The sequence below is a fragment of the Zeus faber genome, assembly GCF_960531495.2.
Source record: "Zeus faber genome assembly, chromosome: 15".
In the NCBI taxonomy this organism is placed as follows: domain Eukaryota; kingdom Metazoa; phylum Chordata; class Actinopteri; order Zeiformes; family Zeidae; genus Zeus; species Zeus faber.
In genome coordinates, this window is record NC_137194.1 from 28,710,803 (window position 1) to 28,735,799 (window position 24,997).

Here is a 24,997-nt window from a genome sequence, read left to right on the forward strand (position 1 = left end):
AGTGTCTGTATAAATACTTCTAACTTGAAGCAACATTTGTTTAAAATCTTAATTTTGGACCATTAGAAAGCACTAGTGCAGTGCCCGTTCAAAATATGCCTGTTCATGAAAGTCACAGCAACTCATGGTGAAAAAGACTGGGTAAATATAAACTTTCTCACAGGAAATAAAAACACCCAAGTTGCGCTTTTGGATTTAGTCACTGTTCGCTTGTCTATTCAAAGTTTATTAAAATTACATGTGTCGCGTGTCCGCACAAAACATGCCTGTTTCCGCCCCCCCGCTGGCTCACCGTTCGCTATTTATTAAAAATGTATTAATATTACACGTCACGTGTCAAAATTGCACCAAATTCAACACTGCATGTTCTGAGGTCCCTAGAAATACACCCACCAACTGTAAAGTAGATCGGATGAATGGTTTTCGAAAAAATCAAAAGAACAAACATACATACATACATACATACATACTGTACATACATACAGACAAACATTCATACATACAGACAGACAGACAGACATACATACTTGAACTTGAACATACAGAATGGCAGACATACATACAGACATACATACATACATACGGACATACTGTACATACATACGGACATACTGTACATACATACGGACATACTGTACATACATACGGACATACAGACATACATGCTGTACATACGGACAAACATACATACGGACATACAGACATACAAACAGAATGGCAGACATACGTACAGACATACATACATACGGACATACATACATACATACATATACATACATACAAACTGTTGGGATCCTAACGGCCGATACCTCCCAGGATGGTTGATGTGTGGAGCTTCTTCAAATAAGACGGAGACAAAAATGTGAGAATGTGAGAAAAAAATGGATTCCTTTATTCCTGATACTGCAGATACCAGTGGGGCCCGGATCCTTCTTCCCTGGATCCTTATATAGTCTAATCTAAGCAAGTCATCACAAAAGGATATATGGATCACAAAAAACCATGTACGTGCAAAACCGCATGAGCAACATGCACACAATAGGAAAAGTACTGGAAACAATATGTGTGCGACTGGTCACAAAGAACTGTTTCCAACCAGAGGCGCCATTTTGTAACAAGCGCCATATTATTTCTAACAATACATACATGCATACATACATACATACATGCAGAGATTCCTTCCTGTATAGTTAGATGAGCACAAACATTTAATGTTGTAAAAAATATAATATAATTCAATCAAAAACTTCAGGGATATGAATAGTTGGATAGTTGGCCAAATTAGTTCTATTTAAACTGGTTGTTTTGAGAAGTAAAGACATAAGGTGATTTCCAGTGACAAGCAATAGTCCTTCGACAGGTTTGTACAAACAAATGAAAACAATGAAAGTAAAGAAACCCATGAGTTTCCGATAGCATTTCCTGGAGTTGACGGCAAATCTATTAACACAATCAACGGCTGTGCAACAGCAGTTTTATAATTGTGAGAGTCCCACATCGCTATTCACCTTGTGCCTGCAAGTGTGTTCACGTCGGCTTGTGTAGGCGAAAGACCTACGTCACCCTTCCTTTCTACTGGCTTTCACGAATCCCGAGGGCAGAGGTGACCTCACCCCTCCCGTAGTTTTCTCTCAGTTCTCTCTCTCTGTCTATCTTTCTCTCTAAGCCCTCGCTGTCAGTAATGCCAAGCCCAGGATGTTTACTCTCTGCTACATGTGCCTCCATCACCCCTCTTAGCTAAAGAAAATAAAGTCCAGTTTACAGTCCTTTTCAGATGCTTTCTGCTCTGGCAAAATTACATTTTCCCACGAAAACACAGTACATGACACAGTATAACCCTAATTAAGGATGATTAGGCTGAAATGAGACAAATAATGAAAGGAATTTCCTCAAGGCATTGACGTTATGTGAGAAGGTGACGCCCTTTTCTTAGTGATTTGATTTGATTTAATACAACTTCAATCTTGGATTTGATCTTTTCTTTGATAGCTTGCCCATTTGACTCAATTTGCACTCACACACCTTGAGTGGCGGAGATGAAGATTGTGTCCTATAGTGAACTTCACAACAGTAGTTTCTGTCTTCTGTGTCAAAGCGTCATTTCATTAAGCCACGTTAAGCAGAACCAGACAATGCTTGTGCTGTGTAGGTCGACTCTAAAAACATTAATTCAGTGGACCTAGTGTCGCTGACCTTGTATTGTGAAGAGACGATTTGAAGCCTGGAGTTTGCCACTCACCGCCATCTTGGCAGGAAACTGAGACACACCCATCTAAATTTTGGAAGCATGGCAGTTTTAAGGTTGAGAGTGAAACCACCAGATATTATGCTGGTCAGCTAATGCAGTTATACAAAGCGACTTATATCTTCTTCATACACTGATATAGTCCATGCAAGGCTCATCAGGAGCAGTTAGGGGTTAAGTGTCTTGCTCACTGGACACTCGCTTTGACACTTGCTCTCTTGGACACTTGCTTACTATCAGGAGGAGCCGGGGATTTAACCAACCCTAATACTCTTTTATTGTAGATGAATTTAATGTATTTATTTTCCTCCATGCATTACTGAGAGACACCAAGTCACCCCCCTCCACCCACCCCCCAAAGGTTGACTGTTCTAAAGAACTGTTTGTGTGTAACTTGGAGTGCTTTTTTTTATATGCTATTAAGAGAAAGAAAGCATTGTGTTGGTTGAGCCATTGAATGACTGCCTACTTGTGTGCGTATTTTGAAGAACCCCCACAGTATGACATACAGTGTATCTCTCTCATTTAACAGCTGTTACAGGCCAATGAGCAAAGAGCACCAACACAATGATCCTTTCTTTTACCTTGCCAGCCAATGAGGGCTACCCTAACAACAGCGAGGTGACGTCCAAAACGAGACAGGCTTTCAAAGACACTAAAGTGGATTTCTAAAGACAATATGCAATTACACGCTCTGGGCCTCTCTCACCTTATCCGAAAAGTCGCTCTGTTGGTATCGAGGCTCAGTGTCGGAGTGTCAGAACTAACAGAAAAGCTGACTATTTAAGAGCTTTTAACCCGGCGATTCATTTTACTTTTGGAGAGATTGAAAATAGGATTTACCTTTGGGAAAACTTTCCATTCTGTTGGGATGCATCAAATATAAAGCAAAAATACATTTTGTTTTGTTATTTGGCTAGTGGAATAATTTCTGTAACCAAAGGCATTCCTAATAACGAGCGTTTGTTCACTAGCCACAGGGAGTCATGCGGTTAAATAGTTTCTGGTGAAAATAAACAACTGTAAATAAGCTGTTATTATTCATGTTCTTCGAAATGCTTTGAGTCATATCTGTTCATCATATCAAATGCTCACTGTTTGTGCTTATGTTCATCTTTTCAAAAGAAAAGGCTTGTTTAATGGCTTGACATGTAACTTCTATTCTGTTTCATATTGGTTTGAACTAAGTTTTCCCAGCGGCAGTAGTATCCTTTTCAAAATAACACTGACCTCGTCACACAAGACACGCAAAAAGAACAGTAAATTATACTATTATACCAACAACAATACCATGGGAAATGGATTTTGAAGAGGGCTGTGGGGTGATGGATTCTATTGAAGTGGATACAATGTGGCTATTTCTATGGCATCCAGCGGAATTACCAAAATACAGAATTGTCCGTGGGAAGACACACACACACACACACACACACATACACACACGCATGCACACGCATGCAAGCACGCATGCACCCACGCACACACACACACACACACACACATACGCACACGCATGCACACGCACGCAATCACGCATGCACCCACGCACACACACACACACACACACACACACACACACACACACACACACACACACACACACACACACACACACACACACACACACACACACACACACACACACACACACACACACACACACACACAACTACAAAAATCCCCAACAATAACAACAACCTACTTTCTAGTACAGTTCAACTGGTTACCAACTCCAGGGGTTTTATTGCAGGTGGGGTGCCTGGTTTCACCGCCTGAAAAGTCCCCTCTGACAGAGCTCAAAGGGGGATGAAATCTACACCGGCTCAAAGAGCAGCCCCCACAAAGGGATTTAGAAACTGGCTTTTCCGAGCAGAGTGCTCTCTTCCAGGGCTCTCTCTCTCTCTCTTAGGGCCGGCACTGGCTAAGGTGAGACCGTAAGCGCTAGAAGCCGCACACGCAGCTTTTGCTTTTGTGGATTTTGTGTGCATTCTCCGCCCTCGAGAATCATAAAACCATGCGCATGTGCACACACTGAGGCACATAAAACACACTTAACTGTAAGTGCCTGCGAAGTTTACCATGCCGGAGGTGAAGTGGTGAAGTGAAGAGACCGCAGAAGGACAGCAGTCGTCCTGAGAAGTAAAGAGTTTAGTAGCGAGACTCTAAACTTACCTGGGTCAGTGCACTTTGGGGCCTTCCTTTGGACGTCCGTGAAAAATGAATCTCTTCACGCGTGCCTACTTTCCACACACCCTGTGTTGCGGCTTATAGGAAGTTCCACCGGCTCGTCATTTGAAAGAGTTTTGTCCTACTGTGTGTGTGTGTGTGGGGGGGAGTTTTTCTTGCTCGGTGTGTTGATGTATGAAGGGACAAGTGAGGGTAGAAAACTTCTGCCTATCTGAGGAGGGAGGGAGGGAGGGAGGGAAGGAGAGGACAGAGAGGGATTTACCTGGCAAGGTGGGCTGGGCTGGGCTCAGCCTTTCATTGCGCAAGCCTTACCTAAGCTGTGAGTAATGCAGCACCACGTAACCGTTAGGTCTCTAGACCAAATATTTATATAGTTTCAGAAGTATCCAGACATAGGTATGGCCACTCAATCTATCTTCATTTAACTCTCTTTATCTTTAACATGCACAGACACGCTGAATAGGTTGCCAGTCACAGCTGTTATTTAATGGACATTTGTGACCATCAAGTAGCCCAATGTTAATCCTTTTCTGGGAATGAAACCCCAAGTTTTACACCACCAAGAATGAACCTTGAATGCTCCCAAGGCAAGCTGGAGTACAAGTCTGGAAATAAATGGCCGAAATTGAACCAAACCATTTCACACTTTAAAGCCTTGACGCCAGATCTTTTGACTTTGGCATAAGATGCATGAAAACTCAATGCAACTCTGCGTGGCTTTGAAGCCACATTTGCGAGAAACTCTAGAAGAGGCTGAAGGACATTAAAACACCCTCCTCTTCCTTTCTGACTGTTAAATGGTTTTTTTTTTTTCTTAGGGGAACCTTACACCCTCCCCCGTTCGGCGACACAAGGTTGCTCCACTGGCTGTGGGAATTTGAAAGTCAAAAAGTCAGGCTCATTTCCAAGTCAGATTGAGTTTTGACTTTTCTATATCCAAAAAGCCAGGGAAGTTTTGCGAGGACACGGGGGGCTATTCGAAAAGGTTGCACGGACCCGTCGACAGATACGCAGGCGAAAGGCACTGAATAGCTCGGAGGGAAGGCAAAGGGAGGTAAATTGCAACTCGGAAAAGGTCAGAATGTACAACCCAGAGTATGTGTCGTGTTGTTTAAAGAAAAGATTTGCGTGTACGTTTCGTCATGCTCAGACCCGCCGTCTGATGCATTTACACGCGGTCCTGCCCTGCAACAGGTTATTACGCACGCTATGTGGGTACTCTCTTGCTGCCAAATATTGTCTCAAGTAATGAATGGTTGATTGTGTCAGAGCAGACTTGGGGCAGGAAAGCAAGAAGCTAGACAAGTTACTAGTGGGCTTGAGTATTCATTACATGAGTCATTAACAATTTAAAGAGCTGGATGGATGAATGGAGAGATAGATAGATAGATAGATAGATAGATAGATAGATAGATAGATAGATATTTTATTCATCCCTGGAGGGAAATTGTCACAGCAGTTCACATAAAAAATAAGCAAAAAAATAATAAAGCAATCGAATAAAATATAAGAAGAAAATGGCAATATGCAATAAACCTAATGATAAACAATAAATATAACCCAAGAAATACCTAAAATAATAAAATATAAATTATATATTCATATAACCATATAATATAACATACAAAATAACTATATAATATAGTATATACTAATACAAATAGATAGAAAAATAGAAAAATGTGGTCAAATACAACAAACCTATATACTAACTAGAACTAGAAAAGTAGAACAGTAGAACTGTTACACTAATCTCTGTCGCAATGTAGCCGAATGTTATTCTCCCTTGTAAGTCGCTTTGGATAAAAGCGTCTGCCAAATGACTAAATGTAAATGTAAATGTAACATAGATTCACTTTCCATTTGGACAATAAACATTTAAGGGTGAACGATAATTCGTGAAATAAAATTAACAATGAACCCGAAAAATGAACCAAAAGATGACCAACAATGAAAAGTAAAAACTATGGTCATGTACAAAAAAACCTAATGATAAACATTAAGCATACACCTAAAAAATTGAATATATAATATTCTATAAATCTATAAAATAGAAAATGAACATAAAAACAATAATAGTTGTTTCCACCTTACAGGTCTTATTACACACACACACACACACAGAAACCAGTTCATCCAGTAATTAAACTTTCAGCCATAGAGGAACCAAGTGGTCGCAATGTGTGCACAGTCCTATCACACATCCAATTTGTTTAGCGCGGTGACCTCTTGAAAAAGTCACACTCACAAGTTCATATTCCATTCACGTCTCGCTGGAAACTTTTGAAGAAGAGGCTGCATGGGCGATGGGAGGTTGTGTGCGTGTGTCTGGGGGGGGGGGGGGTGTTTAGACCTCTGTCTGGTTCTTCCTGGTAACTCACGGACCCAGTGCATCCAAAAACCCTACACATCCTCTCCTCTGAAGAATGTAGAGAAACAACAACTATCTGTCTCGCAGGTGTGTTTATTTGTGTGTGCGTGTGTGCATGTGTATGTTTATAAAAACGTGTATTTGTATCCTTCTGATAACATCCCATCGCCCACCCACGCAAGTCCCCAAGTCAACAGCCGCCCCATTTAAAAACGATGCCGTCCCTATTTCCTTGCAACCACTACCGCCACTATCCAGTGGAGTTAGGTGCAACATAACTACACAGCAACAAACCCAGTACACCTTGGTTACACCTTGTTCCATACAATTCACACTTACCTCCCTAATCTCTCTCTCGGGGGCCCTCAGCAGGTTTATTCCTCTGAGGTTGCAACATCATTGGCGAGCAGCAATCTCTCTCCTTCACCCACACCACCGTCGTCTATCTACCTTCCATCTGCCCCGAGTCAAAAGCAGCAAGCTCCCAAACTGAATGGGAGTAGGAGGGGAGAGGGAAGGAAGAAAGAAAAAAAAAAACACCCAACCCTTTTCCCTCTCACAAGGTGAACAAAGTTCACTTCCTGGTCGAGTTTTATTCATGGGGTTGATGGCTGTTAAAGAAAAAGGCAACAAGAGATGGTGAATGTATCCAGTACTGACACAGAAGACAAAGGAACTGGTTCTCCAACTTTTTTTTTTTTTTGCCAAGCAGACTATACAATATAAAATAGTGGGCACATGAATGACTGTTACTAGTACCTGAACCGTTTCCAAGAATGGAAAATTGCCCGGGCAAGATCAGGATGTTGCCACATTAACAGTTTCCAAAGTAAAAATGGAAGTGCAGTATTGCATTGACTGTGCACTTTCAATGCCTCCAACCGGTGGAGCTGAAGGTTGAAACAGAAAACATCACACATGCATTCTTCCAAAGTGTACACATCGCAACATGTGCAAAGTTCCAACAGAAGGTGGTGGTGGTTATATAAAAGAAATAAAACAAAAGGGGATGGTGGCTCAGGCGGTAGAGCTGGTGGTCTAGTGCTCTGAAGGTTGCTGGTTGGATCCCAGGCTCCTCCTGCTAGCATGCTGTAGTGTCCTTGAGCAAGACACTTAACCCCTAATTGCTCCTGATGGCTGCGTCCGTCGGTGTTTGAACAATTGTAAGTCGCTTTGGATAAAAGCTTCTGCGTAATGTAAAACTAGAAGCGCAGGTTAATCGCTCATGTACGCAAGACAATAATGATGTGTTTTAAGCCAACTTTAAAAAAAATTCAATGGATTCAGCCAGTCTGACATTTTTCAGGAAGCCTACTCCAGAGCCGCATTGCCAAAGATTTTTCGATGACAACGTGGGATATTTAGATGCCCTTACAGTAGTTGGCGAATCTGAATATGAAAACCTACCTCCCAGTGGCTGTCGGGTCTTTCTTCTGTTTTTCAAAGCTTGCCTTTGCTATTTTGACCGTATGAAAGGGCGCTAAAAAAACACCCTTCACACAGTGTCTGATAAGAGCGGCAAAAACTTTATTCACATCTTTCTAAAAAGTCATTCTTCTTTTTACACCCAAAATGAATTCACAAAATATCAGATTTATTGAAGGTGAATATGGCAACATACAACATTATTATTATTATTATTATTATTTTATTTTATATAGTATACTGTATAGCAATTGCTTAGATACTGGCTTTTGGTCAAAGTGTCAGAGCCAACTTTCGTACCAAGAGTTGAAAAATGTACACCATAGAAATTGAAGTCCCTGTAAAGTGAATTAAGTTAATTGTTTCTAAACACATTATACATGTCAGAAAACTATTGCTGAGAATATGTGAAAAGACTGAACGATGTAGCACTGAATTGTGGAGTTCGACCGTTAAAATGTTTCTGGCCATTTTTGTGTTCCGGATTTTTTTTGGGAGGGGCTAAATCATGACTCGATGACATAGAGCGGTCATACTTGGCATGGCCGTTCCCCTAACACGATATAAAGCCGCGGCGGAGCTCCGCAGCTCTGATCAGAGCGATCTTTTGGGAACCCCTGTCTCAAGTTTGTTTCGTTCACCACCAGCGAACCGACTCATGAGCCGCCCCCCATCTCCAGCTGGGAGATGTGTGCTAGCAACTTGTTCTTCGCTTCAGTGGGTGGTGCTATGTACTCACTGAAGAGAGTTGGTTGCTGCAATGGCTCTCGGGGTGTCTTCAGCGGACACGCCCCCAGCGTCTGAGAACAGAGGGGCTGCCTTTTTTTTTTTTTCATGATCTTGAAACTTAATTTTATATACTTGGCAATTTTTTGAATCACTTCAATTTGTCTGGGCGGTTAATAACACATTTTTCCGTGGTGTGACAAACGCCGAACGCATAATTATTATTATTACTATTATGCTCCTTTTTACACACGTTAATATAGGTCTCTGAGGTCCCCAAAACAGGTTTTTGATTTTTTTTTGCTGGAAATACCACTTGCATTATGCATTCGAGCCATTGTGACATACACCATAGTGTTCCGCAACGGGCTGTTTCTGTGTGTGTACAGCTTCACTTGAGAATGAACGGCCAAGCCCCTCGTTCTGAGCCAATTGTATTCACTCTGTAAACTTTCACTGATTTCACTTTATCTGTTTCTGAGCAAATTTGATGCGAGAATTAGCAAATCCAGATCTGAATCTCCACTCATATTAGTTCTGCGAGGCCTAATGTAAACGTTTGTTCCGACTTTCATTGCCGTGCTCCAAGCTTGTGGGAGGCGCGGACACTGTACTGCGACCCACAGGGACTCTCGCACTCCGGGATTTTTTCCTTCGTGTAAACCTCGGAAAATAAAGTCAAGTTAAAAAAAAAAAAATATTTCTACAATAAAACACACGATTTTTTTTTTCCATTGGAGTTGTTAGGAGAAACGCAGTGGGTCGGATGGAGCAGCTACTATATCAATAAATCCATGACGAGCTGACGAGCTTTGTTCATGTCATTATTTTACACGTTGGTCACGTCTTATATGAACATCCGACATTGTAACATTATATATATGACAGAAGTTGATGTTGGGGGCTTCCACAGAGGCATCGTGAGGCAGGACTACAGGTAGTAGACAGCGACCTTCTATTTTTTAGGATACAGTAGAACACGCAACAAGTGTATCGGCTTGTGGTAGTAATTCTATGTCTCACCAGGACTCGCAAGAACTTGGGTCACCGCCATTGTCTGAGTCGATGCCGCATTCATGGGAAACCTGGAAAATTTAACTCGTTTTTGACGTAATTCTGATGTAAATAGGAGTGACAGCACGAACAGATGCTACGTTCCATGCGAACTCGAAAATTTGTAGTCGGTGTCGCTACTGGAGCCCGCGTATTGCTGCCTGCAGCTATATTTATTATTTATTTGTTTATTTTATTTGTTTGTTTTATTTGTTCATTCTGTTTACTTTCCCCACCAAATGTCGTGCTCCCGTCCCCAGTCCGTTAGGTGGCGGTAATGCGCCCAACAGCTGGTTTGCCAACCGCCATTAAGAAGAGAGGAAAAATAAACACTTGCTGTCTTGTGTTGTCCGAGCAGCTGCTCGAAAGACTTTTCATAAGACAATGCAAACTTATCTTCGGAGTTTTTTTTTCCGTTTGTTTCTGTAGGGGGCGGAAACGGACTTAATTGCGATCGTCACAATGCCTCTGGTGCCTGCGAACCAAGCTCAGCTGATTCGCTCCAGCCAGAAGGACGAGCACTATCAAAGCGTTTTGAGAAATAACGCCAACGAGGCTTTCCACATTCTCGCCGGTGAGTCTCGCTGGGATGAATACTGTAAGAGACAGCAAAGGGCAAATAAGATGCTCATGGGGTAGACAGGTCAGTTATAATTATTACGAACAGTGATATCATTTTGTTATTGAAATAAGTATCATAATGTCAATATTTTTCCGCCACTATGTTGCTATCTCACTACTGCTATTCCCTGTTTACTTTTGTTTATAGGCTTCTTTTTTCCTCATATTTATTTATTTCTTTGTTTATTTATATATTTATTTGTTATTATCTGAAAATATTTTAACTGAATTGCAGTTTCAAAAAAATGTTGAACATTTTTTTTATTGGATTTGTCAAAAAAAACAAACATCTTAGAATGTCTCACAGGTATTGTTTATCAGCTAGTAGCAAAGCCCAGGTATAGGTATTGGTATGTATTGGTAAGTACATTTTTTTTCCTCGCTCAAATCGCGGCATCTTTGCCAGAAAGTCAACGCTGAACATGGAAGTTTCGCCCATTCATTAAAAAAAAATAAATAATAATAATTAAGTATAAGAGACTATGCTGTCAAAACTGTTTGCCAGTGGTGGTTAATAATGTCTAAAACACTGCTGCTGTTTCAGGATCCAAGAAATGGCTTGACTGGCGGAAGGAGGTAGAACTGCTGTCAGACCTCATCTACTATGGTTTAACCACCTTTTCAGGTAGTGGCCACACATGGTGCTCCCTATAGGCATGTTGTGTATTACTCCAGAAAAAAATTTGAATCGTGGATTGTGACCTGTTTTGTTGCGTGCCGTGTCTTCGCCTAGGCTGTCAAACCCTGGGTGAGGAGTACGTGAATATCATCCAGGTGGATCCCACCAAGCGCCGGATTCCCTCCCGCCTCCGACGGGGCCTCCTAATTCTCTGCCACACCTTGGTGCCTTATCTCCTGGACAAGGTGCTGGTGTGCCTGGAGTTGGAGCTGGTGGAGGGGGAGGAGGTGGGTGAAAGTGGTCGGAGTGGGCAATGCAGAGGAGCGTCCACCCGCTGGAGTCCCCAGGCATGGCTGAGAAGCTGGACGCAGAGAGCCCTCGCTCTGCTGTCGGAGCCTCAGCGGAGGGCCTGCGTGCCAGCCGTGTTCGCTGCCCAGCAGGGCCTGAGCCTCCTGCGCCGGGTCCATGCCGCGGTGTTCTACGTCAGCGGGGCGTTCTATCACCTGTCCAAGAGGACGGCTGGTGTTGGCTACGTAGGTGTTTTAGGTGTAGGACTGGCAGCGAAGCTTGTTTACATTTACACATATACATATCGCAGATGCTTTTTTTCCAAAGCGACTTACATGAGGCTAGAAGCAATAAAAGCATACATCCACCATTGTAGCAACCTCAACTTATCTAATCGAATGTGCCCTTGTCAAAGTAGCTCAGATCCTTACACTTGTCTATTTTTCCTGCTTCCAACACATCAACTTCAAGAACTTTTCACTTGCTGCCTAATATATCCTACCCCTTGACACGTGCCATTGTAATGAGGTGTGCAATGTTATTCGCTTCACCTATCAGTGGTTTTAATTTTGTGCCTGATCGGTGTCTGTAAAGCGGTGCCTCAGTATCGATTTCAGGAAACTCTTAACATGTAATGTCAACTGATTCCTTATCCTCTTCCTCCAGTTGCGTGTGATGGGTGCGGGTGGCGATGACCAGGCCATCAGGACAAGCTACAAGCTGCTCGGTGCACTCTCTCTTGTGCAGCTGGCCATCACGGTGGCCCTGCAGCTCAACAACTTCCGACAGAGACAGAGGGCCAGACAGGAGTGGAAACTGTACAGGAACTTGGTCCCCAGGTACAGCATCAAACACAGTTGTAGCTCTCCAGTCTGGTATGGCCAGGATTCCCGTCTTGACTCCTGGTGAAATTTCAAGACTGCGGAGACCAAAATTGCCATGGATAAAAAAAAAATTATTTATCTATCTATTCATTTATTTGTTTATTATTTAATTACAGGCACTCCTCACTTAGCGACAAATTCAGTTCCTAGGACCAGGTCGTTAAGCAAATTGGTCGATAAGCGAGGACCCGTGTTATTTCATGGTAAGGGGGTGTGGCGATTGCGAACGCTAGTGCAATGAATACTGACAGACTGCAGGAACGAGAGTGAGACTGAGAAAAGGTAATGTGCGATGAGATGCTTGATGCTGAGACGCTGCGGTATTGTACACAGCGCACAACACAGACTGGTCAGAGAGCTGGTCATACACTACTCACAAAAAGTTGGGGATATTTGGCTTTCGGGTGACATTTATGGAAAATGTAAAAAGTTCACGCTACAGTGATATTATATCATGAAAGTAGGGCATTTAAGTAGAAGCATGCAATGGTGATTTCCTCATCTCAAACAATTTATTGAAACAAAAGCCAACAACAGTGGTGGGTATACCACAACAAAAAATGTCAATGTCTCAATAACTTGTCATGTGCCCTTGAGAATCAATTACAGCTTGACAACGACTTCTCATGCTGTTCACAAGTGGACTTATTGTCTGCTGAGGCATGGCCCCCCACTCTTCTTGAAGGGCGGCCCTCAGGTCATTGAGGTTCTAGGGTACAGAGTTACGAGCCTCTACACGGTGACTCAGCTGATCCCATAGGTTTTCTATGGGATTCAGGTCTGGAGAAAGTGCAGGCCACTCCATTTGAGGTGCCCCAGTCTCCAGCAGCCGTTCCCTAATGATGCAAACTCGATGAGCTGGAGCATTGTCGTCCATGAAGATGAAATTAGGCCTGTGTTGTTCAGGCAGGGGCACAATGACTGGATTAATGATGTTATTCAGGTAGTGTTGGCTTGTCACTGTACCATTCACAAAGTGTAGGGCAGTTCTGTATTGACACACCTGCCCACACTGTAACACCACCACCACCAAAGGCTCGTCTGGTGACAACAGTGGCTGATGCATAGCGCTCTCCTTGACGTCTCCAACATCGTTGGCGGCCATCATTTCTGCTCAGCGTGAATCGACTTTCATCAGAGAACAGCACTAAGGCCCACGGTGCCTCATCCAGCGTAAATGCTCTCTGGCCCATGCAAGACGATGATGCCTGTGCCTGGTGGTGTGGTCAGGTACCCTTGCAGGTGATCTAGCACGCAGACCACGCTGATGAAAACGGTTTTGAATGGTCTGCCATGACACTTGGGTGCCTCTCACCTCCCTTAAATGTGCCTGGAGTTGAGTGTCATTCATCATCCGGTTCCGCAGGGCACTGTTAACAATGAAGCGGTCATCAGTGTGGGATGTGGCCAAAGGACGTCCACTTCTATGCCTTTCTGTGACTCTTCCAGTCTCTCTGTATCTCTGTTGGAACCTGCTGATGACACTCTGTGACACTCTAAGCCAGGAATGCCCAAAGTCCGGCCCCAGAGCCAAATCCGGCCCGTGTCTAAATTTCCACCGGCCCGAAGCGTCTGTCATAAAATCAATAATATGTGGCCCGCCAGCACGTACAAAAAAAAGCAATTTTATTTTTCACCAGAGGGTGGCAGTAGACTTGTGGCTGCACTCTCGCCGGGTGACCCCTGTGTGAACTTTTACCACTGTGGTATATTCTTAGCCCATTCCTAAAATGCCAACTGGAACTTAAATGAGGAAAGTTGACTACGAGGGCCACCGTTTCCAGGACAAGTGGAAATCTGAGTATTTTTTCACTGACGTGCGAAACAACTGGGTGTGCTTAATTTCTCAAGAGACTGTGGCTGTTTTCAAGGAATTCAATATTAAGCGGCACTATCAGACGAAACATGCTAACTACGATAAGCTAACGGCAAACATCTCATCTCTGGCTGAGGAGTTTCAACAGCGTTTCAGGGATTTTGCAGCTATTGAAAAGGAGATCACTTATTTCCGTGGATCCTAACGACGCTCCAGCCCACCTGCAGCTGGAGCTCATTGAGCTGCAGTGTGACGCGGAGTGTCACAGTCAACACCAGCAACTCCCTCTTGTAAACCTTTACTGCCGGCTGGACAAAGACAGCTTCCAAGAGATTCAAACATTTGCTAAGAAAATCCTGAGCTTGTTTGGCTCGACATACTTGTGCGAGAAGACGTTCTCGGTTATGAACATTAACAAGAACCACGTGAGGACAAGACTAAGTGACTCTCACCTGGTGACATCTTGCGCATCAAAACCACTGTTTTTGAACCAGACCTGCCCTGTTTACTGCAGTCGAGATCTCAGTATCACCCTTCACATTAATGTAGGTCAATTATTTTTTTATTCTTCTGAGGAGAATAAATACTAAAGTCTCAGTAAATACATTTTTTGTGATGATAAAAAACAGTTTTGTCAAATTTCAGTCATTTAATTTGACTATACTATCCTTATCCTTTGTCAAAATGCACTTTGATGTGATTTGTTAAAACAAAATCAATAAATACATGTTTCTAAAAAAAATGTTGGCGTCAGATTTCATAAAATAGTTCATTTGCATTTAATTTATTAGTATTTTAACCTTTATCTATCCTGATAAGGCAATTGACACCGGATTCTCATTTGCAATGTCAACCTAGCTGTAGACAGCAGAGTAAAACAAAGCAAAATAAAAGCTAAAACAAATAAACACGTATACAACAAACTGTACAAAGTGATATAGTTACATATTTACATGTTAATTTACAATGGTAATTGTTCAAAGAATGGTCGGCCTCCATACATTTTCACCTCACCAAATCTGGCCCTCTTTGCAAAAAGTTTGGACACCCCTGCTCTAAGCTCAGTGGCCACTTCCCTCTGAGAACATCCTGTTGAAGCCTCACAATGGTGAGGTACTCTTGATCAGTTGTTAGGTGTCGTCTTGGTCTCATGATGTCAAAATGTGAACAGCATGATGAAGAGGACTGTTTAGATACCAATTCTAATTGAACCAGGAAATGTATTGGTCGATTCATGGATCAAACACCTGTTGTGAATTTTGCCGTTCAGCTCCTTGTGAGAGAACAGCAAGTTGTGCAAAAAGTACTGAAACACTGAACAGTTGGACATGTGCATTCAAAAGTTTATAGAAGGTCAAATTAAGTTCACCTGTAAAGGCTATAGTGCATTTTAGGTTCATCCGGAAATTTCACCCGAAAGCCGAATATCCCCAACTTTTTGTGAGTAGTGTAAGTCCTTACAGTTGTTAAACAGGTAGGTTGTTAAGTGAGGAGTACCTGTATATACATACATACATACATACATACATAGATACATAGATAGATTACCAGCCAAAAGGACACACCCACCGACATCAAAACTATGAATTAACACATGGAATTATGTAGTAACCGAACAAGTGTTAAACAATTCAAAACATTTTAGTTTCTTGAAAATAGCCACCCTTTGCCTTGATAACCACTTTGCACACTCTTGGCATTCTCTCAACCACCTTCAGAATTTTTCTAAGTTGATATGAGTCCCCCCAATATAATTGTTGTAAAAAGGCTGTAGTCACTTAGTTAATTAGTTGAAACATTGAACTTTTACACTATGGGTTTAGGGTTACTATCAGTTACAGCTCAAAAATGGGGTGAGAAAAAAAAAAGTATACTGAAGGCGTTCCTTTCAAGGGGACCTATTATGCTCCTTTTTACATGTGTTAATAAAGGTCTCTGAGGTCCCCAAACATGTTATAGAAGTTCTGAAAATACCACTCGTGGCATGCCTCTGAACCCCAGACTGCTCCAAAACGAGCTGTTTTAACGTGTGTAGCTTTAATTATGAATGAGCAGCAAAGTCCCTAGTTCTAAGCCAATAGGGTTTGAGCACAAGTTCCGTGCTCTATGAGGCGATGGGGTTTGAGCTTTTCTCCGGGGGCTCTGTTTATTCGGAAAATCTTCACAGATTTCACCTTATCAGTGCACTAAAATCTGTTTTTGAACAAATTTGAGGCGAGAAATAAGCAATCCAGTTGCTGAATCTTCACTCGTATTAGATCTAGAGTTCCGACTTCGGTTGCGGTGCTCCAGGATTGTGGGAGACACGGACTGTGGCGCACTGGGACTCGCACCAGGGATTTTTTTGTTTCATGTTAACTTCAGTAAATACATCTACAATAAAAACACACTTTTTATTGGTTTTGTTTGGAGAAACTCACAGTGGATCAGATGGAGCAGATACTATATCAAGAAAGCCATGACGAGCTGAAAATAAGGAAAAGCATAATAGGTTCCCTTTAACCTTCAGAAGCATTTCACTCAAGACATCGTAGCAAACGGAACACTGTTAGTTTTTAGCAAACACTTTAGTACTTATTTTATATTCCAAAAACATCCTTTTATTAATTTTAGATTTTTTTTGTGCATCCTGTGCCATCCAGCCACCACCACAGGGCGCAGGACTCTTCTGCCCGCGCCTCCCGCTGTATCCTGTGCCTGGAGGAGAGGAGACACTCCACCTGCACGCCCTGCGGTCACCTATTCTGTTGGGAGTGCATCACAGAGTGGTGCAACACAAAGGTTGGTACTACGAAGGAGATTAAATAAAAAAAAAAAAAAAAACGTCATAAAAGGTTTGTGTGTGTGTGTGTGCGTGTGCGTGTGCGTGTGTGTGTGTGCGTGTGTGAGAGATAACCTTCTGACCTTGAAATGCGGTTTTGTGTTTGTGCAACAGAACGAATGTCCACTGTGCCGCGAGAAGTTTCAGCCTCACAGGTTGATATACCTGAGGAACTACGATTAACAGGAGGGCAGTCTTGCACTGTTTTTTTTTTGGGATCACATACCAAAAGGACAAGTGGAGCGCATACTTTTTAAAATTGCGTGATGGCAAGTCAAGACTCAGGAAAATGGGAAGGTGCATTCTAACAGCCTCTGCGTCAGTAGGTCTAGAAATGTCACAGAAGTGGATAGATTTAGTCATATTCCTCTCTTTAAGGATCCAGTTGTACCTCTTGAATTGCTTTTTTTATTTATTTGGGGAAAAATGTAATGAATTGCGTCATGGTATGAACTTTACGTCAATGTACTTAAATGTGCGAACTGTAATAAAATGCAGAAAAAGTGAGCATTACTCTTGTTTGTTGAACAAGTTAAAAGCATCTCATTGGATGTAATTTATGTTTGTGTTTTATACAATAGTGACATCTTCGTAATGTAGGATTGTGAATACTGGTAAAGTTGGACAATTACATTTCTTGGTCAAGATATTCATGTATTTCCTAATGTCATATTGGGAAGTAGAATTCTATAGCTTGTTAAAAGCATCATATTGTCATATTAATTATCAAGACAAAGTGATCAATTAACACAGAATACAAGTTTTCAAACAATATCCCACAACACTGTCCATCCTAGTAACAATATTAACCCTGTAACTCCTAATATCTTCACGCATAAGTAAGGAGCTTTCTTTTGTTTTGAGAGAAAATACATACACAAGTATACAATATACTGCATCTATAGAAACAACAATAAACATGTATATACAGTATATTATAAAAAACAAACAAGATTTATCAAGATAAATTTACAACCTTAGGTTGTACATAAAATATGCTACATTACTTCTGAATAAGTTTTATTCATTAGTTTAAAGGAACTCAATTCAGACTTATTTCTGTGAGCATTACATTTGCAGTTTTAATGTGACTGAACGCTGCAATGATCCACAGGTAATTAGTTTGCTAATTGGCTGCTTTGCTAATTACCAAGAGGGGTCATATTCAACCTGAATATGTTCCTAACAACCTCCCTCCAGAAACCACCAAGTTTAACCTCACAGCTGTCCCTTGTGTGCACGTGTGCCATTTCCTTTACTTTAAATCTTGTCTGATTCTCTTACCGAGGCTTCATATGTGTGCGGGTAGAGCATGTTGTCTATCAATGAGCAACATTGAAGGCTCTTGCGGAATGGACTCTTTGATTTTGCATCATTCACGGTAAGGAATGCATATTTCACATTTTATTTCTTCAAATTCATCATCGCAGCCCTAATGATGATTAAACCCCATAATTAATAAATGCAACGTAAGATTGTACCAGTATTCTGTAGAAAAGTCCCTTACGAAGAAACACCTATCCTATAGGATTCTATCAACAATTGTCCCAAAATATCATGGAATTCCTATTGGATCGTATGGGATTTAGTATGGCATTTCCTATAATATTAGAGAATAGAATATAATCTTCCTATAGGAATTCTAAAGCATTCTTTTGGGTGTCTTGTTTGGTCGTATCATTTCTGTTGAGTTTTGTCTTGCCTCATTTTTTCAGAATGGCTTGGAACACTGACAGAGGTCAAGGAAGGCTGCCCACACATGGCCATAGTACCGGACATGAAAAGAAATGTATACACAGCCATCTCACAGATTTAAAGGACTGTTCTGAGGATGAGGGACCTGTCCCCACCAGGGACAAGGCCTCCTGTTCTTCTAACCCCAATCTGACAGAACATGGTTGTATTTGGCCAGAGATGGGTAGGTCACCTCCGGCCAGATACCTTTTCGGCAGGGGAAATGAGGCTTGTCACATTACTTATCTGATCTCTGTTTACTCCTGTCTCTCATCGTTGCTTGACAAATTTGGCGAGGAACCTACTCGAGACCATAGGAATGCTGCTGTTCAAGCACACCCAGACGGCACGTCCACACTCCAGGCCTTGCTGGATTCCTCTGGACGTCCGCGGGCCGCCCTGTGTCAATGCTGCCGGCCACCCAATCCCTCAGTTGGTCGCCCCTTGTCCACCTCCTCTGCACACGTGTTGCATAAAGACTACTTTTACCATTACTCTGTACCTTCACGTGATCCCCAGATGTTAGGTTCTGAAGACATTGCAGGGCTTGCCCAGGCATGCCCACAACGGTCCCACACATGGTGGACACAAGGCCTCGGTTGGAACATTTTTCCTTGAAAAGCGAAAATAAGTCTCTTGACCACTATGGACTGCCATGGGAGCCGAGGGAAAGCAAAAGCGTATAAAAGGTTGGTGTTTCACCTCAATGGACCCCCCCATGCCCTGGTCTTGGACAACGACTGGGAACTGATTCCCAAACCATAGGGTTTATATGGAACCAGAGACCGTGTTGTCCCAAATTTGACGGTACGCCAACTTCCATGTTGCCAGTTGATTTAACCCCCAAACTGAGCCCAGTATCCAGAAGGTATTGTAGTCATTACACCCCCGCAGAGCACATAAAAGAAGAGGGCACTGATATGCCACTTACCACACCATTCCAGAAAGACAAACTTTCTGTTGTCAAAGTCGTGGGCCAAACCAACCAGGCATACAAGGACAAAGTGACACGCCAGGAGAGGAGTAACGTGACGGGTGGTAGCTGTGGCTCTGCCGGCCCCGAAAGGACCTTGATGGGAACAATAAATGCATCGTCATCATTGCCCAAAGGCTGCAGTTATCAGCTGAATAAAAGCTGTCAATCCAAGACAATTCCGTTTCATACTTTGAGGGGAAGTGTAAAAGGTCAGACTAGAGGACCATACCCGTCTGCACTTCATCGCATCCCTCAAAAAGTTGGTTGACTCCATTTTATAGGTGTAACAAATTTAAGCCATTGGAAGTCTATTTTGTTTGCTGCGACACTGACGTTATACCCTCCGTACCTCTGCGTACAATGTAACTTAATTTAAGTCCTGCAGCCAGTGAACCCATCTTGACCCCATTCTTTTGTTTGCTCAGCCTCCCAATGCAAAAGAAATGTGCAGCTGGCGCCCGGAGGACATGTCAGATGAAAGGTGAGCAGCAGCATATTGTGAGGGAGCTCTTGGGGTCAACCTAGTTATAACTCCCTCGGTTCAGTTTTCCCTCTACTCTCTGGGAGGGGATTTGGCCGTAAAAGGCAAATAGGTTTGCCCGACGAATTGCTGTGATACAGGTTATGACCCTATAGAACATTTTTTGATTAAAATGGAAGTAGTTTATTAATATTTATAGCTCTCGTTTTTCTAATTTCTCATCTTTTTTTCTTTGAAAACTCCCAGAACTCCTTGATAATTGTGCGGGCACTGCACTGAAATAGTCATTTCGATTTTAGAAACTGGACAATTTGCATTTTAATGACACACCCAGAGGTCAGGCGCTTATTGTGTATTGATTTACTATATTTATTGGCTATATGTATTCGTTTTAGAGTTAACGTTAATGCTGTCAGTGGCGTTGCAATAACAATAACCCCCTACTGATGCCTCATGTACAGTATATTGTGGAATTCCCGTAGTAGACTCTTCTGGGTGAGGTTACATGTTCAAAACATGTAAAAAAAACCCAATGCAATTAGTGTGACTATATTGTGAGCTTCACATTTTCAAAAAGGACATTTCACAATGAATATAAGCACAGTTAGAAGCTGAGAAATTAAAAGTTATGGGAACCAACATTTGAATAAAGCCTGGGACGAAAAATACTGAGCCTAACCTTTAATGTATACAAGCACACACTTACACCTTGTGACATTGTGACAATTAACGCCCTCCTTTTTGATGATAATTATGTTTGTGTGTGTTGCATTAGGTTATCAGCCCCAGGCAGGTTCATCCTCCTGCAGTGCTACTTTCAGACGTGGCTGGACCGGCAGGGGTTCTGGGCTCGGGCAACAGCCCTTCCCAGGCCTGTTGTTCCTGAGAAGCACTGATCCGTCCTGATGGGCCCAGACCAATAGCCTCTGTGGGGGGATTGATATCTTGAACCTGGCTCTCTGGTTCCACCAGGTATTTTCATAAAGAACTGTTTACGGTCAGAACAGGTGTCACCAGTCACTTACTAGGATGCTTGAGACGTTAGGGAAATATCAAACCAGGTGGGGGAAAAAACAAACAATGAAAAATACCGTTACACTCTACTACATTTTGATTATTACCCAGGATTTTGCTATGAGTGGTATGGCCTTGCTCCCGGTCTAGTGGTCTTGGTGGTCATTTGTCGGCATTCATTGGATTTAGCGGACCCTACCTTTTGCAATTTCCACTTTTTGCAATTCCCTCCAGCCGAAGCCTAGTGTTGGCTACAGTATGTTACCAGTAGGAAGCAGCTTGACTTCCTGTTTCTACTCTCTAATGTTAGCATGGATGTAGCTGAAAGAGGTCATTTGCGTAAGTGCAAATAAAAACCTTAAAATTATGTAAAAAATGAAAGAATATGAAATATGGCATTCAAAGAGAAAGAGAAAGGGGAAGATAATGTGATAAAAATGTAAAATCTTCTCCGTTTGGAAAACGGGAAACTCACTTTATGTTCACATGTGTCTTCATGTATTTTGTGAATATATTTAGTATAACTAGTGGCACATTTTATTTTGTGTGAGGCTTTCTTGCTGTGGTTCGCCAACATGGCAAGAGTTTTTATAATACAGAGGAACAAAAAGGTTTACTGCACAGAAGTATAAATAATAAATAATAATGAGGATGATTTTGGGCGCAGGAGGGATGGGGTTTTGCTCTCTGTCCTGGTCGGCTAACGAGCCTGTGCGCCGATCCCCTCTGCAAGACAGACAAACATTTAGAAAGCTCCCTGCAGCAGCCGTGGGAAAGGGAGTCATGCTGCCGTCTCCAGCCAGAGCTTGACCACACCCTTGGTCCGCTACATACATATTTTTGCAATTGCATTATCCAAAGCAATGCAACCTCCTGTTTCAAGTCTCTTAAGTTAGAAAAGACTCAATAAAACGCTTAAAAACCTGAGAAAATTCACAGTTTGCATTTTTTCACGGTTTAACAGTTAAATACTGTCTGAGCCTCCATTTTTGCAAAGGAGATTTTACAATGTTTTAGTTTTACAGCTTCCAAGTTTGACACACAAACAGACACTCTGGTGAGAAAGGTGAGGCAGCGTCTTTACCACCTCAGGCAGCTGAGGAAATTCCGCGTCTCGGTGAGGATCCTCCTTCTACTGTGGAGCAGTGGAGAGCATCCTGACAGGCAACATCACTGCCTGGTTTGGACGCTGTACTGCTCAGGCCAGGTGGGCCCTGCAGAGGGTGGTGTGTTCAGCTGAATGTACCACTGGAACTACACTCCCCTCCCTGCAGGACTTATACAGACTTATAGAGAGCCTGCAGGATCATGAAGGATCCTCACCACCCCAACAACAGACTGTTCCAGCTGCTGCGGTCAGGCAAGCGCCTCCGCAGTCACACAGTGAGACTGAGAAGGAGATTTTTCCCGCAAGCCATAAGAACTGTCAATGCTGACCTCACCAGGGGTCCTCTCTGAGCCACACACATAGGCTCCACTACCTTACTGTATTATATGTAGCATACTGTACCGCATACTGTGTCACTGTTACCATATTGCTGCGCCGTACTGTTGTATACTGTGTTATATTATTACATTGCATTTAGCAGACGCTTTTATCCAAAGCGACATACAATTATTCAAACACCGACGGACGCAGCCATCAGGAGCAATTAGGGGTTAAGTGTCTTGCTCAAGGACACTACAGCATGCTAGCAGGAGGAGCCTGGGATCGAACCAGCAACCTTTAGAGTACTAGACCAACAGCTCTACCTCCTGAGCTACCACCCCCCTACAAACACTACCAAACACTACGTTTTATGAATCAGTTAGTTGGTCTAGTAGAAAGAAATTTTCTTAGGTAGCCACTGTGTTCAGTCTAGGACATATTGTGTGTAATCACCGGGTGCGTTGCATTACATTTCACTGCAAATATGTATGAAAGTATGTATATGTATGTGACGAATAAACCTCTTGAATCTTGAATCATGAATCTTAAGTGAGGTTGTGTGTTATGAGCAGTTATAAATGATGGGAACCAACATTTTAATAAGGCCCGGGTTGAAAAATAGGGAACTTTAACTTAAAATGAATAAACCCCTTTGTGTCTCAATGGAGGAGGTGTGAAGGGGAGAGGAGGCCACTGCCGGTTGGTGGCCGTGAGGGTTTCCTGGTCAACACGGAGGTGGACGGCCTCCGCCGAAGGTTGATTAGGCCCAGTGACCTGTCTGCGCTCCGGACGGTGTACCGCACCTTGAGAGTACCTTTTTGTTGGTGTTCAAAAGCTGCTCTTTAAAAGCTCTGAGAACCTAAAATGGTTTAACGGACAGGAAACACTTACTTTTTATAGCCCCTAAACGGTTTTGGCCATTTATTTTATTTTATTTACTCCACGGAAGTGAAGTGAATTAGGCTCCATAGAAAAATAAACAGTTTTTCTTTTTTTTGTAATTATTATGAGCAGAGATAATCTATTCTGGCATGAAAGAGATTAATTTGTAGTACGCTCAGTGTACTTTAAAAACAGGGTTTTTGAGCATTACATTATTGGTTGACGCTGAACAAACACTAAGTTACATACAGTATATGTGCAATACAATAATTGCTGTGTACAAAATGTAACACTGCATGAAAGTGTGTATGTGTGTTTGTGTATGGGTATAAAAGGCATAATTTCAGAACATCAAACCTGCTAAACCTGCCTGTGATTGCCATGGTTTTATAAGGTGAAATGCACAAATTGCATATTGCATAATCACTGTTAAAAAAAAATAGTAAATGGCGTCTGAAGGTTGCTGTTTTTGTGTATTGTCCCCCCAGTTTCAATCTCCTGTGTGCCCACTGGTTCCGGTGGAGGCAGGCACTGCGTAAGCGCTAAGAGGGGACGCTGCGGGGTCAAAGGGCCGCTCTGCACCGACAGACCAGGCAGATGAGCCCTGGCTACCTGGGCTGGAGTGTGACCCACCCAGCGGCACCAGAGGTCAGCCAATACAACTCAGACCACCTTTTTGTTGTTCTTGACGGATGCCATAGCAGAATTTTGACTTGTTATTGCTCCACGAGCTGCATCAAACAAACTCTGAACATCTTAAAGCCCCTTTATGTATGTTAAAAAAACAACTCTGCTGACTGCTGATTATCCCAAATGTATGTCTCGTAGCTGATATGCGTTAGCGTTGGGTAAATGTAAAATGACCACATTTGAAACAGGCCCGTTAGCCTGCAGCCAATAATTCATTTAAATGAATTGATAAAATTAAATCTATAATATACGATTCATGGCTGAAAATTATTACTGACTCTGGCCAGTTATGTAGCCTGAGTGACCCCACCACACCTTCTCTCTCTATTCCGGTGAGAGATGTCAACAGGCTGTACAAAAACAGAACTCCCATAAGGTAGCTGGACCAGATGCTGCCTCCTCTACACTGAAACACTGTGCCGACCACAGACTGTCCCCGGTGTTCACGGACATTTTTAATACCTCAATGGAGGCATACAGTGTGCCAGCCTCCACTATCATCCCTGTCCCCAAATGCCAAGATCAACAGATCTAAATTACTACAGACCTGTTTCTATGACCTTCTCAAATCCTCAAAATCCATCGGCAACCCACTGCAGTTCGCCTACAGAGCCAACAGGTCTGTAGATGACGCAGTCAACATGGCCCCTCACTTCATCCTCTAACCACCTGGACACTAATGGGACCTACACCAGGATCGTATTTGTGGATTTCAGCCTCTCTACTCCGAGATAA

At 42.5% G+C, this 24,997-nt stretch overlaps 1 protein-coding gene across 2 annotated transcripts; it reads left to right on the forward strand.

Moving 5' to 3' along the window:
* The first annotated feature begins 10,354 nt into the window (after window positions 1-10,354).
* Window positions 10,355-24,144, forward strand: pex10 (peroxisomal biogenesis factor 10). Of its 2 annotated transcripts, none has more exons than XM_080014591.1 (6): window positions 10,355-10,581; window positions 11,173-11,253; window positions 11,362-11,780; window positions 12,202-12,374; window positions 16,878-17,016; window positions 24,061-24,144. In XM_080014591.1, exons 1-6 carry the CDS (start codon window positions 10,470-10,472, stop codon window positions 24,109-24,111), a joined length of 975 nt encoding a protein of 324 aa, XP_079870717.1. In that variant the 5' UTR covers window positions 10,355-10,469; the 3' UTR covers window positions 24,112-24,144. The 2 variants fall into 2 exon arrangements, with proteins under 2 accessions (XP_079870717.1, XP_079870716.1); XM_080014590.1 differs by lacking the exon at window positions 24,061-24,144 and adding an exon at window positions 17,171-17,563.
* The last annotated feature ends 853 nt before the right edge of the window (window positions 24,145-24,997 follow it).

Excerpts from the sequence above, each read along its gene's own strand:
- pex10 (XM_080014590.1), top strand. The coding sequence starts at position 10,470 with ATGCCTCTGGTGCCTGCGAACCAAGCTCAGCTGATTCGCTCCAGCCAG. Across the intron at positions 10,582-11,172 it reads GGCTTTCCACATTCTCGCCG|GATCCAAGAAATGGCTTGAC; the intron begins GTGAGTCTCGCT and ends CTGCTGTTTCAG. Across the intron at positions 12,375-16,877 it reads TACAGGAACTTGGTCCCCAG|CCACCACCACAGGGCGCAGG; the intron begins GTACAGCATCAA and ends TGTGCCATCCAG.